The sequence below is a fragment of the Theropithecus gelada genome, chromosome 13, assembly GCF_003255815.1.
Source record: "Theropithecus gelada isolate Dixy chromosome 13, Tgel_1.0, whole genome shotgun sequence".
Classification (NCBI taxonomy): Eukaryota; Metazoa; Chordata; class Mammalia; order Primates; family Cercopithecidae; genus Theropithecus; species Theropithecus gelada.
In genome coordinates this window covers 63,905,757-63,920,983 of record NC_037681.1, presented here as the reverse complement: position 1 = coordinate 63,920,983, position 15,227 = coordinate 63,905,757, and the positions used below count along the sequence as shown (strand labels likewise).

Below are 15,227 nucleotides of genomic sequence, written 5' to 3'. Positions count from 1 at the left end.
TGTGTTACTATCTTGGTCATAATTCCTTTCCTCCTTGCCTGTCCTTGCGTTTCGCTTCAGTCACTAGGCAGCTGTTTATTGGGCACCAGCTGTAAACTGGGCATTATACTCAGTATCTTAAATATTGTGGGGAAAAAGAAGTTAGCTATGGTTTCTTCCTGTGCAGAGTGTATTATATAGTGGGCAAAATAAGCAAGAAAACAGGAAGTTTCATGTATGACATGCTACCTGTGTTAGGGAAAGCACAGGATGTAGTGTACAACTGAGGACAGGTACCTAAGCTAGACTTGAGATACCAGGGAATGTGTCCTGGAAGAAGTCTGCCTAATCCCAAAATTGAAACATTATTTGGAGTTAGTCCAATAAGAGGGGTGCGGTGGGCAGCAGAGACAGAGAGTGGAGGTGTTCCTGGAAGAAGGTACAATGTTTGCCACAATCTAGACGGTAGAGAGAGCATGGAATGTTGATGGAACTGAAAGACATGGTCCTTAACCTACAGAAATCTGTGCTCTAGATGAAGTGATAAGGGACACATTTAGTAAAGGTGCTTGGGGTCACCATGTTTCTACTCTCTAGCCTAGTCCATCTGCTCTTGTATCTCTCCTGTTTAGAAACTGTCAAAGCCCATAAGACAGCAAAGCTGTTAGTTTGGCATTCAAATTTCTAAAATAAAATTATGCCAGAAAAAAAAATTGTTCTTTCTTCTTTTGTCGTGAAGTCCTCTTGTCTTTCAGTCAACTTAACTACTTTTCCCTTCTATGCTGTCCTATCTCCTTTTTAATCCAGTCTTACTAATTTTTCAAGACCCATTTTGGTTTCCATTTTCTTTTTTCTGTTTTTGAGACCCCGAGTCTCCCTCTGTCGCTTACCCAGGCTGGGTTGCAGTGGTGCGATCTTGGCTCACTGCAGCCTCCACCTCCCGGGTTCAAGCAATTCTCCTGCCTCAGTTTCTGGAGTAGCTGGGATTACAGGCACGTACCACTATGCCCAGCTAATTTTATTGTATGTTTAGTAGAGACGGGGTTTCACCATGTTGGCCAGGCTGGTCTCAAACTCCTGACGTCAAGGGATCCGCCTACCTCAGCCTCCCAAAGTGCTGGGATTACAGGTTTGAGTCACTGCAACCTGCCTTGTTTTCCATTTTCCCCACAAAACTATCCATAATGTCTCCAACCCAAATGATGTATTTTCCAACTCCGAACTCTTATTGTAAACATCATTCACTTGACTCTTACAATGGTTTGCCTTATGCTATTAGTTATATCGTATGTGAATACCTGTCTTCTTAACCAGGTTTTAAGCTCCAAGAGCACTGACTCTCTTTTACTCTTAGTATCTCCCATGGGATTGAGCCCAACATGAAGCATGTAGGTACTTTAAAAAAAATTTGCTACTTTTGTGAAAAAAATACGATCACATTACAGTTTTGATTAAGTAGCAAGTGAGAGAGAAGACTCACATATTCTAGGATTCAGAGCAGGGAGATTCAAATATGACCTAAAATGGTCTTATGCTCTTGGCCTTTTAAAGTAAGGCTAGATTACAGACCTTACATGGGCAGTCCAAAACCTATGAAATTCTTTCATATAGAGGCACTATTACAAATGGTGATTCTTCACTCAGTACAACCATGAAAACTAATATGGTCATGGTTAGTTGAAGGCTGGTGTTGATATCAACCTAATTTCTGGATTCAAGATGCTGTACAGTCTGCAGTAGACCTTTTGGTGTAATTGAGAATCAGAAGTTAAGCCCCTTAGATAATTCTGGTTCTCCTACCCTCTACCTCTTGAGAGTCTGTTTTATAATACACAAGAATTGTTAATGTTGCATATCCTTCAGACATACTATGTAAATATTTAACCAAGTCTTTACTAGCTTTTGGCTAATGCAGAGTTGAGATGATGCTCCCTGGTGAGTACATGGAGCTCAGTCAGCTCTTTTGTCTTTGTAGTAAATTAGAACTCTGGCCTTTTAGCTAAGCTAAACCAGAAATAGGATTGACATTTCTGTGTTGAGGAACCTAAGAATGTTAGAAGGATACCTCCTGTATGCTCAGTGCTTGAACAAGGTTGAAATTTACTGTAGAAAATAATTTTGGTGTTTTTAAACCCTGACAGATGCGTAGTTGATACTTCCAAGTCCGCACCATCAAGCATGGCCACAATAATTTTAACAGTATACTTTTGAAAAGATGTAGTCAAAAACCTACTTTGCTCCTAAAAACAAAACAGTTAGTTAAAACGTTCACTGAAATTTAATTTTCAGTAAGTACCTTCTTTATATACCTTCCAAGATAGACTAGTTGGTAAATATTTGCTAAGGTAACTACATGACATAACTTGCTGTTTGGGACAATTAGCTTAATTCAATTAAAATAATGACTTTAATCCTAGAATAGTCGCTCCACTGCCCTTTTCTCAGTGGTATTATGGTCAGCAGAGCCAGTTATCTATCAGGCAGTTTCTAGATCATAGTGATAGAATCATGTGTTGTGCATAAGTGAGAATACGTGTGTTTCTTACTCAACCAAGAGATAGCAGGCCACTTATTTCTCTGGAAATTAATAACTGATTCCTCAAGAAGACATATCCGTTGCCTTTCTGTTTGTATAGCGAGAGATTCGGAATGAGCAAATATACTCAGGGATCCCAATACTAAACTCAAAGATTTACCTTTAAGTGACTCCTCTTCACAGAATCAAAAGCCAAGGAAAGGACATTAACAGTGGAAATTGATGTTCTTGACCAGTTTTGCTCTGAGGTGGTCAAGAATATAACAATGGTCTGTAGCGGAGTGATTTTGCTTTCTCCCTGTGTAAAACAGTGATCCTGTAAAACTCAAGTTTGTAATTTATTAACAAGGAAATGTACATATAATCATTTGTAGCTGCATGAGACTAGCAATAACCGAAAGGCCTGTCATTAGGGATTAAGTAAATTACAGTCAATCATACAATAGATTACTCTGTAGCCATTAAATGGAAGAGAATAGATCAGTGTGCGTGACATGGAATAATTTTACAGATTAGGTGAAAAAAACTCAAGGTGCAGAAAAGTGTATATAATATGATTATTTGTAAGGAAAAAAACTACAAACTAAAAGTATGTACCTGTATGCATTGAATTTTTTTAAATAGGAAAGCTGAAATACTATTACACAGTTCTCTATGAAGAAGGGCACTGTGGGGAGTCTAGTGTGTTTTTTAACATTTGCATTTTTACTTTTTCCATTAAAATATCTAATAAATAAAAAAGGAAAGGAACATATTTCGGATAAAATGTTCAATAAATATTTAATGAGTCTGTAATTTGGAAGGGAGTAAGAATTTCTTTTTTTAAAAGACTTGATTTTATGAAATAGGTAACAGAATATAATAAAATATGTATAAGGTTTAAAGAATAACAATGCAATAAACACCTTGGATCTAACACCTAGTTTAAGAAATAGAACATTACAGTAGTCTCCTCTTATCTGTGGGGGATACTTTTCAAGACCCCCAGTGGATGCCTCGAACCATGGATAGTGCTGAACCATATATACACTATATTTTTTCCTATGCACACATAGGTGTGATGAAGTTTATCTATTAGACGCAATTAGAGATTAACAACAATAACTAATAATAAAATAGAACAACTATAACAATATGCCAGCATCACTGCTCTTGTGCTTTGGGGCCATTATTAAGTAAAATAAAAGTTCCTTGAACACAAGCTCTGTGACACCAGGACAGTTGATCTGATAAGACTTGGCTATTAAATGACTAATGTACAGGAAAAAACATGGTATATATATGGTTCAGTGCTGTCCATGGTTTCAGGCATCCACTAGGGGTACGGAAATGTATCCCCTCAGAGAAGGGGGGACTACTGTAGTGTTCCACTTCTCTAGCTAGGTGGTAGATCCAAAGTGTTTATTGTATTATTCTTTAAAGCTCACACACAATGGGGACTGCTATACTGCAGTTTACTCATGTTTTGTTGATGAACATGTGACTGCTATGCATATGCTTGTACAAGCCTTCTGATGCCAGTGTTCAAGAGTTTATCTAGGCCATTTACCTTGGAGTAGCATTCTTGAGTCACTGGGTAAACACATCTCTGACTTTCAAGAAAATCCCAAATTATTTTTCAGAATTTTCGTAATTTGCATTTCCATCAACAGTGTCTGAAAGATTCAATACGTGGTATTACCAGACTTATTAGGCTTTGCCAATAGTCTTTGGTATAGTATTTTTTTTTTTTTTTTTTGAGAGGAAGTCGCTCTGTCACCTAGGCTGGAATGCAGTGGCGTGATCTCGGCTCATGGCAAGCTCCACCTCCTGGGTTCACGCCACTCTCCTGACTCAGCCTCCCGAGTAACTGGGTCTACAGGCACCCGCCATCATGCCCGGCTAATTTTTTTGTGTTTTTAGTAGAAACGGGGTTTCACCGTGTTAGCCAGGATGGTCTCGATCTCCTGACCGCGTGATCCGCCCGAGACGGGGTTTCACCGTGTTAACCAGGATGGTCTCGATCTCCTGACCGCGTGATCCGCCCGCCTCGGCCTCCCAAAGTTCTGGGATTACAGGCGTGAGCCACCATGCCTGGCCATCCCTTGGTATAGTTGAGCATCCTTTCTACTGTTTCTTGACCACTCATGTTTATCTTCTGTGAATTGCATTTTGATAGGTGTGTCTGTGTTTATATTATTTGTCTTTTATTCAGTGATCACTTGAGTTCTTTGTATATTCTGGATACTGATTATGTAATTCTTAGATATATGCATACAAATGTTCTCCCCATTTGTGGCCTATATTTTTATTTTAAATTTAAGAACTTTGTTATCCAGAGGGAGACACTATATCTTCCAGTGCTGTTCATTATATAAACATACTTGAATAGAGTCCAGAAAGTCCAGAACAAAGGGCAGTCAGTGCTTCACTTTGCAATAGTGACAGTGGCAGTAACTCATCTTGTCTCTCAACAGCATCTGTCTCCCATTTCTGGTGAAAATTCCGGTGAATTTTCCCATGAATACATCACATTGTTGGCTCCTTCAGTTAATCTAAGAGATAAGTTGGCACCAAATCCATTCAGTTCGTCTCATACAACATTTAATTAAGGTACTACCAATAGGACACCAAGCAGCAGGATGAGCTCAGCTTTCAGTATTGACATCAACTATGCCTCCCAGCACCTCAGATCCAATCACTTGTACAAATCCCACAAATCAACAGGGTCTGTGGTAGAAACTCAAATGGCTGTCTTTTGAAGTTTTTGTATTGACCTTTCCATTTAGCCCAAGCCATTAAGCCAGGTACAGCAGAATGTATTAGTGATTGTACAGACTTTATCTTAACCTGTAGATTAGAAGTCTAAGAAAATTTTTCATTTATATTGTTATGACTTGCCCTGTGAATTGAAGCAAATCTGAATGGCTTTATGGGCTGAAGTGCTATCAGTGATGACCTTAGTTAAAATCAGTTGATACATTTTGTACCATGTTTTTAATTGAATGACTCTTATAGCAGGACTAACCCAACCACAGGGTGTGCAAAAATAGTGAGTTCCTTATACCTCTGGGAAGCTTCTGTGAATAGCCAAGCCTAACCCCATTTTGGAGAGATCTTCATAGTCATCTGAGAGCTATATGACCTCCTGGTGGTGTTTCCTTAAACATTTGAAATTTGCTTACAACCACCCCTAAGGTGCAAATCACCGTGTTTGGTTGGGGGGAGAGTTAATGCCTGCTTTCACATACCTAGTACCCCTGTAAAGAAAGCATTTGTTTACAGTTTGGGGAGTTCCCTACATCAGCCAAGGAGCATATGTTAACAGTGCCTTCATCGTGGTCTAACAATCGGCTGGTAAATCTTAAAGTTTCTAGTTTAGTCCAAAGAATGTATTCTAGTCCTTGGTTTTGGAGGGACTGCTTAAGTGCAGTCATTCCAGCCTATCCTGTTTTGCCCACACCAACAGCTGAGTGGCGTTCAGCTGTCCCTTGCAATGATTGAGCTATGGCTATAGAAAAGGGAAGGGCATTCAGAGATATTGATGGGTGTTTTGCAAGGAAGGGTCAGGTGCTTGGAGCCAAGGCCATAACATATAGTTTCTGATAGACTTCTCAGTAGGGTTAAGGGGAAAGCAATCAAATTGTGCTTCAAGCCATCTGAGGTAGGCTCACAGACCCAGCAGTTGGTTAAATTCAATGTGTTCATGACAGTTTGGGGGAAGAGCAGAGCATTTTCCTTGGTGAGGAAGGCTCTAGGGGCAATTTCAAAAAACAGACACCATTAATGTTCTTCCTTCCATTGTACCTCCCGGGGTCTGAGATAGTCTCTTCCCAGGAGTCAAGGTTATTCTCTCTGCTTCCTCAAAATCAGTTGTCCCATTTCAGTATTTATAACTTTGTCTTTTTTCCAGTTGCTCCCTACTTGCAACCAGACATTTTGTCTAGAATAGTCAGGTGCAAGAGAGACAAGGCATTTTTGTAAATCTTACAGAGACCCTTTATATACTCATGGGCCACCTTAGGAAGACTCAGCAAGCTGTGCACTCAAGCAAGTAGTCATTATCTTATGATTTAGGACCAGGTTAATCCTTTTAAGAGAATCCAGGTGGCTAAATAGAATTAAGTTAGAATTTCCTAGGGCGCTTTTGCCCAGGTTGCCACATGGAAGGTGTACTAACTAGGCTGCCTGGATTTGTCATTAGGGGAAAGAAAGAAGCATCATGCCAGGAATGTTCAGGGCAGAATCCCAAATTTTCAAAATAGGTTAAAAAAAACCCTTCATGCATTTCTTTTTCGTCGTCATCTTTTTTTTTTTTTTTTTTTTTTTGGTGGCAGGGTCTCGCTCTGTAGCCTTGGCTAGAGTGCAGTGGCACGATCTCAGCTCACTGCAACCTCCGCCTCCCAGGTTCAAGCAATTCTCTTGCATCAGCCTACTAAGTAGCTGGGATTACAGGCACATGCTACCTCAACTGGCTAATTTTTGTATCTTTAGTACAGACAGGATTTTACCATGTTGGCCAGGCTGGTCTCGAACTCCTCAACTCAAGTAATCTGCTGTCCTCAGCCTCCCAAAGTGCTGGGATTGCAGGCGTGAGCCACCCCGCCCGGCTATTTCTTTTCTCTTTTTTTTTTTTTGTTTTGAGACGGAGTCTCTTGTTGCCCAGGCTGCAGTATAATGGCATGATCTTGGCTCACTGTAACCTCTGCCTGCCAGGTCCAAGTGATTCTCCTTCCTCAGCTTCCTGAGTAACTGGGATTACAGGCGTGCACCACCAGGCCCAGCTGATTTTGTGTTTTTTTTTTTTTTTTTAGTAGAGATGGGGTTTCTCCATGTTGGTCAGGCTGGTCTTGAACTCCCGACCTCAGATGATCTGCTCGCCTCGGCCTCCCAAAGTGTTGGGATTACAGGTGTGAGCCACTGCACCCGGACCCGGCTATTTCTTTATGCTGTTTTAAAGCCTTGAAGTCAATGGAATTTAATTTTTATACATAGTAGTGAAACAGGAAAGGTTCCCTTGCCCCCCTCACAGGGTGTGTGATGGGATCGTAGCTCGCTTCTTTAGTGCCCCGTGCTCAGACCTGTAGGGGAACATACAGACAGGCAGGCTGTGGGGCTCCCACTCCACAGCAGTGTCTAGGGGTGAATGTTTACGGCTGAAGCCCCAGTGGGTTTGTGTTACAGGGTGCTCTTTCAGTTTAACTGTCCATAGGCAGCTTGTGTTAGTCAGCTCAGTTAGACCCCCTTGCCTTATCACAAGCACAGAGGGCTTTCTGTATCCCAAGATTTTTGCCTGGGTATACTGGAAGAATTTGATCACATGTAGGCTTGGAGAATTAGTGCAGGGTTTTATTGAGTGGAAGTACCTCTCAGCAGATGGGGGAACCAGAAGGGAGATGGTTTTCCCCTGGATTTGGGCCACTCAGCGGCCTGTCTCTTCTTTGACTGCCCTGGCCAAACTCCGCATTATTTCGCCAGGCGATGGCCTGCTGGCATGCCGGCCTGCTGGTGCCTGTTGGTATACTCTTGACATCCAGCTGCTTGTGTGTTCCTCCGCCCATGTGCTCCTCTTGACATCCAGCCACTTGTGTGCCTGTGTGCTAGGGTTTCAGGGGATTTTATAGGCACAGGATAGGGGCATGGGAGGCCAGGGTGGTCTTGGGAAATGCAACATTTGGGCGTGAAGGCAGGAGTGCCCGTCTTCACCTAGGTCCATGGGCATAGGCCAGGGGTGGAGCCTTCACCAGGAACCCGCCCTCTTCCTCCCAGCACTTCCCTGCCTGCTTTCCATATCAGTGGGAGATTGGGATCCAATTGTAATTTTGTCTATGTGGATAATCGGTTACCACACTATGTTTCTCTGTGATCTGCGGTATTAACTCTTTCACAAATCAAGATTTTATACATGTATTAATGTATGTCTGCTCCTTTGCTTTCTATCCTATTTTATTGGCTTACTCGTACCCAGAGTCCTTGAGTTTTATGGTATTTTTAGCTATCTGGATGAGTCCTCCAACCTCATTCTTCTTTAAGATTATCTTTGATACTCTTACTCTTGGTCCTTGATGTGTCTGTATACATTTTAAAATCTACCTCTCAGGGCCGAGCGAAGTGGCTCCTGCCTGTAATCCCAGCACTGTGGGAGGCTGAGGTGGGCCAATCACCTGAGGTCAGGAGTTGGAGAACAGCCTGGCCAACATTGTGAAACCCCGTCTCTACTAAAAATATGAAAAATTAGCCAGATGTGGTGGCATACACCTGTAATCCCAGCTACTCGGGAGGCTGAGGCACGAGAATTGCTTGAACCCAGGAGGCGGAGGTTGCAGTGAGCCAAAATTGCAGCACTGCACGCCAGCCTGGGCAACAGAGCAAGACTGTCTCAAAAAAAATAAATAAATAAAATGAAGTAAAATCAACTTCTCAGGTCACTTGCAGACACACAAACACATACACATACACATACACACACACACACAATTACTGTTTTTATTGGAATTGCGTTGCATTTATAATCAGTTTGGGGAGAATGTCATCTTTATAATATGGAATCCTCTAATCTATGAGCATAGCACATCTCCTTTGTTTGTTTGTTTGTTTGAGACAGATTCTCACTCTGTCACCCAGGCTGGAGTGCAATGACACGATCTTGGCTCACTGCAACCTCCGCCTCCCAGGTTCAAGTGATTCTCCTGCCTCAGCTTCCAGAGTAGCTGGGATTACAGGCATGCACCACCACACCCGGCTAATTTTATATATTTTTAGTAGAGACAGGGTTTCTCCATGTTGGTCAGGCTGGTCTTGAACTCCCAACCTCAGGTGATCCGCCCAGCTCAGCCTCCCAAAGTGCTGGGATTACAGGTATGAGCCACTGCACCCAGCACCACATCTCCTTTTTAAGGCATATCTTCTTTTTAAAACAACATCTCCCTATTAAAAATATGAAATACCAATGTAGAAAAAAAAAACCTTGATCTCTATCTCACATTATACACAAAAATCAATTTGAAATGGATCATAGACCTCAATGTAAAAGCTAAAACCATAAAGCTTCTAGAAGAAGACATACGATATGTTTCTTAGGTAGAGATTTCTTAGGCCATAGAAAGCATGAATCATAAAAGAAAAAAAATTGATTAAATAGTGGACTTTGTCAAAAATTTTAAAATTCTGCTCATCAAAAGACATTATTAAATAAGTTGGCAAGCCACAGACTAGAAGAATGTGTATGCATTCTTGCATCTATGCATTTCCATGCATGTGTATGACCAAGGAAAAGCAACCTATTAAAAATGAGCAAAAATCTTGAAGAGATACTTCACAAAGGGTCATACCAATGACCAAAGCACATGAAAAGTGTTCAACATCATTCGTCGTCAAGGAAATGCAAATCAAATTCATGGGAGATACACCATTGCATACCCACAGGATGGCTACAAAGGAAGGAAAAACAAAACAACAGCAAATGTTGAAAGGAATGTAGAAATCTGCATCAGAAATCTACCTTATTTTTGGGAGTGTAAAATGGTATAATTATTTTGGGAAACTGTCAGTTTCCTAAATGATTAGACATGTATTCCAGTTTTACTCTCAGATATTAATTCAGGAGAAATGAAAACATGTTCTTAAAATGTTTTATATAAGAATTTTATGGCAGCTTTATTCATAATAGTAAAGAAAAAAGGAAAAAGAAAAAGTAAAGAACCCCCATATGTGTCAAGAGGAAATTAATAAACATACAGATTCATGTAGTGGAATACTACTCAACAGAAAAAGAACCAGATTGATATGTTGAATAACATGGATAAATTTCATAAACTCTGTGCTGAGTGAAAAAAGCCAGACAAAAAAATGTATTATTATATTTATATGAAATTCTAGAATAGACAAAACCAAACTGTGATGATAGAAAGCAAATCAGAGGTTCCTTTGTGGGGCAGGAGTTTGCTGGGAAGGGGCATGGAGCATCTTTGTGGGATGATGGAAATTTTTTGAGTCTTCATAGGGGTGTGGAGTACGAGTGTATGTGTTTGTGGGTTGAATGGTACACTTGATCAGAGCATTTTGTGTGTAAAAACGTTTCAATTTTTTAAAAATGTGATACTCTGGATTTCAGTTAATAGGAACATAACATGTAGAGTTGATAAAAATGGGTAGGTTAGGGAATATTTATGTCACCCCTTCAGAGTAATTCTTTAATAGTTAAGGAGACTGTATGTTCCTAAATGCCATATTTAGCTTGAGCTTTTTGGTCAGTGGTGCAGTCTGAGGAGCTATTTTACTTTCATAGTTCAAGAGAAGTTTTTATAAAGTTGAAAAAGATAATTCTTACAAGTTCAGCAAGCATCAGATTTCCAGAACTTCACATGCCAAGACTGTGCTTCTCATAACTGTACTCCAAACCAGTGGTTCTCAATCAGGGGCCATTTTGTCCCACAGGGTATGTTTGGCAATGTCTAAAGACATTTTCATTGTCATGATTGTTGGGGAGGGGTGTTGTGCTGCTAGCATCTAGTGAGTAGAAGCCACGGAGGCTGCTAAACATCCCACAATGCGTAGGACGGCCCCCTGAAACAAAGAGTTATTTGGTCCAAACGGTCATTGGTGCCAGGGTTGGGAAAGTTTGTTCTAGACCTGCCCTTATAACTGAAGCTGAGTCAGTCTCAGTCAGTCAGGTGTTGACTCTATTTATGGTCCAAATCAATTGTGGAAACTTGGCGTTTGCACAGATTACATATTTCTTCCCTGATAGAATTTCGTATCAAATATTTGTAAACATGCATAAATTTTGAGATAAAAGTTCATGGATTGAGAGCACTTCAGAAATCAAAATTATCATTTATGTTGATTGTTAAATTCTTAAGATGCTGTAGATTGTTTTTAACTGTATTTAATTAAATAGCCAAACAAATACCTGTACTTATCTTCCTGTTTTTAAAAAAGGCTTTATTATCAGATCAAAGGGAATAAATGGTAATAACTTTTTTCCTCCTTCTTTCCCAGAATGACAGGGAGAGAGTTTTTCTCTCGTTTCCCAGAACTCTATCCTTTTCTTCTCAAACAGTTGGAAACTGTAGCCAATGCAGTAGACAGGTAAGAAGAGAATTGGGTGGGGCAAAATGAACTCAAGGATGTGAATTACCTTAGTAACTGAGATTTTCCCTCTAGGCAACTGTTTTTAATACAGTTCTTCCCTTTTTAAAATTTGTTTAAATGTTTTCCTTGAGACAGGGTCTTTCCCTGTCACCCAAGCTGGAGTACAGTGGTGGCCACCACTCCCTGCCCATTTTTGTATTTTTTGTAAAGATAGGGTTTTACCATGTTTCCAGGCTGGTCTCAAACTCCTGAGCTCAAGCAGTCTGCCCACCTGGGCCTCTCAAAGTGTGGGGATTACAGGCTTGAGCCACTGTGCATGGTCAGACTGCTTCCTTGTAATAAAATTGACTTTTTTATTAAAGTACTTTTTTATAATTATATCATATTGCTTGATTCTCTGTAGTAAATATGTACCTGAAAAGTTGTGTAAAATCCTGTCTTTATATTTTAAAAATCCTATTTTATGTTAAATTTTATCAAACTTAATTCCATTTTCAGTGGTATAGAAACTAGGAATCACATGGTGATTTCTTCTATTATGAATTATTTTCTTCCAATTTTTAAAAAAATCTGTGTTTACATATTGAGTTTGCTTTATGCATACCTGTCATTTTATATTACTGGCTTGTTGCAACTTACCATTGTGAAACTATAGCAATTAGCTGACTAATATGATCACTTGTATTCAGAAATGGTTCTGGTCTACCTGAGTGAAACTGGCCAGTGTCCTTGGAAACATGGAGCAAGGCCATTACGAGGGCTTCCAGTCTTACAGTTCACCATTGTCTTAAAAATCACATTCTAGCTGGCGCAGTGGTTCACGCCTATAATCCCAGCACTTTGGGAGGCCGAGGCAGGTGGATCACCTAAGGTCAGGAGTTCGAGACCAGCTTGGCCAACATGGCAAAACCCCATCTTTATTAAAAATACAAACATTAGCCAGGCGTGGTGGTGCATACCTGTAATCCCAGCTACTTGGGAGGCTGAGGCAGGAGAATCACTTGAACGCAGGAGGCAGAGGTTGGCGTGAGCTGAGATCTTGCCACTGTACTCCAGTCTGGGCGACAGAAAAAGGCTTCGTCTCAAAAAAACAAACAAAAAAACACACACACACACATTCTAAAGCTGGTAGTGGAATTTTTAGTATGGACTGCATAAAGCATGTGTTTTGTATTTGTCCTATAATTTTGCACTTGGTATGAATGTACACTAATTGTCTATAATTAGAAAATAAAAGTAATGAATTTTACTTCTGTTTATGATGTATTTGCTCACATTAGTAGTTTATGCAAATGTGCTTTTCTGACATTTAGTGACTCTTCATGCTTTCTTAAATACATTTGGATATTGAAAGTTTCACATTTCATACCCTGGAACAGGCACCTCTCTACTATAGGAACAATTCTAATTAAAGTAGCGTACTCTAATTATGCAAATGATTAGCTTTGAGAAGAGGATCCTGTACAAAAGCCCAATTCCCTGTTCTGCTAGCAGTTTTTTCTTATTATGTACATTTGGGAGATAAGAAGTGAACGTAGAAAAAAAAAAGAAAAGAAAAAGGGAAAACTATCCCCTTGATTGTGGAGACTCATTTTATATACATAATTTTTTTTTTGAGATGGAGTCTCACTCTGTCACCCAGGCTGGAGTGCAGTGGCACGATCTTGGCTTATTGCAGCCTCCGCCTTCTGGGTTCAAGTGATTCTCCCACCTCAGCCTCCTGAGTAGCTGGAATTACAGGTGTGCGCCGCCACACCCAGCTAATTTTTTGTATTAGTAGAGATGACATTTTACCATATTGGCCAGGCTGGTCTTGAACTTCTGACCTCAGGTGATCCACCCGCCTTGGCCTCCCAAAGTGCTGGGATTATAGGCAGAAGCCACCGTACCTGGCCATATACATAATTATTTCATGAGAGACATGTTTGAAGGAGGAGTGCTTCACTACCTAAATGTGAAATCTTTTATGTGTAATAATTGTTTTTTCAGTGATATGGGAGAACCAAATCGTCATCCAAGCATGTTTCTCTTACTTTTGGTGTTGGAGAGACTCTACCCTTCTCCGATGGATGGTACTTCTTCTGCTCTCAGCATGGGACCTTTTGTTCCCTTCATTATGAGGTAGTGTCATGCTGTGTGGAAATGGTCAAGGTGGGCGTGGAAGTTTTATGGGAATATTTTGTCTTGTTCTTATTTCAGAAGCTATTTTATATATATATATATATATATATGTATGTATATATAACTGTCATATGTATTTTATTTTATTTTTTATTTTTTTTGAGATGGAGTCCCGGTCTGTCACCCAGGCTGGAGTACAGTGGTGCGATCTCAGCTCACTGCAAGCTCCGCCTCCCGGGTTCACACCATTCTCCTGCCTCAACCTCCCAAGTAGCTGGGGCTACAGGCGCCTGCCACCATTCCTGGCTAATTTTTTGTATTTTTAGTAGAGACGGGGTTTCACCGTGTTAGCCAGGATGGTGTCAATCTCCTGACCTTGTGATCCGCCCACCTTGGCCTCCCAAAGTGCTGGAATTACAGGCATGAGCCACCACGCCCGGGCATATTATATATATATTTATTTATATATATAAAAACCTATTGTATATATTATATATAAAACTATTATATATTATATATAAAACTTTTGTATTTAAGTATTTTTTATATATATACATATATATAAAAAACTATTTTATACACACGCGCGCACGCGCACACACACACACAATACTTTGAGAGGGGTCTTGTGAAAGCAGAGGCTTGGGTTTTCTTGCCATTGCCCCCAGTATTTCAGAGGAAGGTGCTTATATCATGGGTACAGGATCTCATTAGAACCTGTGTAAGTAATGTTTTCCTTGAGCCCTGTCTGCTCCAAGGCAGGTGGGTGGATGGTGTTGATAGAAGATACTCTTTTTGAAAAACATGGCCCCGTGTTTGCGTTATTCCTGTGTTGAGCCTGGCCAGCACGGGGCAGGCTTGGTTCTGGTATATATCTTCTGTCCATGGGTTCAAGAGGACATCAGGACATCTGACTCTTCACTCTGGAGGAGTCTGCGAGGCGGTGCAGTGGGTGGCATGTAAATGGTAATGCCATGTGGCATGAATTTCCACTCATCTTCTCTTTCAAGCTTGTAGTACCTGAAAAAAGCCATGAATATAGAGTATTCATGGAATAATATAACAGAGTTCTCTTCTTTTAGAGCCTTTTACCACTTCTTGTGTTACATCTTTTCAGGCATTTGCCATCTTCTGATTACTTTGTTCATTTTGGATCAAAGGCCTAAATATGTAGGCCTCCAAGAAGTATTAAAATTTTCTCATGAAACCTTTCAGAAACCTGTCATATTAGTTAGCTCTTACCTTTCTGCTTACCTCTTGACAAAACAGTACCTTCATTTTTGTGTTTCTACCAAAAATTGAAATGGCTTTGGAGCAGAAGCGTAAGAAACTAAACTCAAGAGAGTGTTTCTTATGTATGTGGTGTCCTGGGTTCCACTTCCTTGTTTCACAGAGCTGACTTATGCATTTTAATGTGAGAAAACCATTAAACATGAGATTCTGGCATGTGCTTGCTGGAGCTATTTGTTTGCCCCAAGCCCTGGCTGTGGCTGTGTTATCTTTGATCACAGAGATGACT

The 15,227-nt window shown here is 40.4% G+C and overlaps 1 protein-coding gene across 1 annotated transcript in view; it reads left to right on the top strand.

Moving 5' to 3' along the window:
• The window catches only part of THADA (THADA, armadillo repeat containing), a 353,351-nt gene that overhangs the window by 143,056 nt on the left and 195,068 nt on the right, over positions 1-15,227 (top strand). The window contains exons 27-28 of the mRNA XM_025354222.1: positions 11,495-11,584; positions 13,577-13,708. Coding sequence (XP_025210007.1) covers positions 11,495-11,584; positions 13,577-13,708 — 222 coding nt within the window. The remainder of the gene's footprint in view (positions 1-11,494; positions 11,585-13,576; positions 13,709-15,227) is intronic.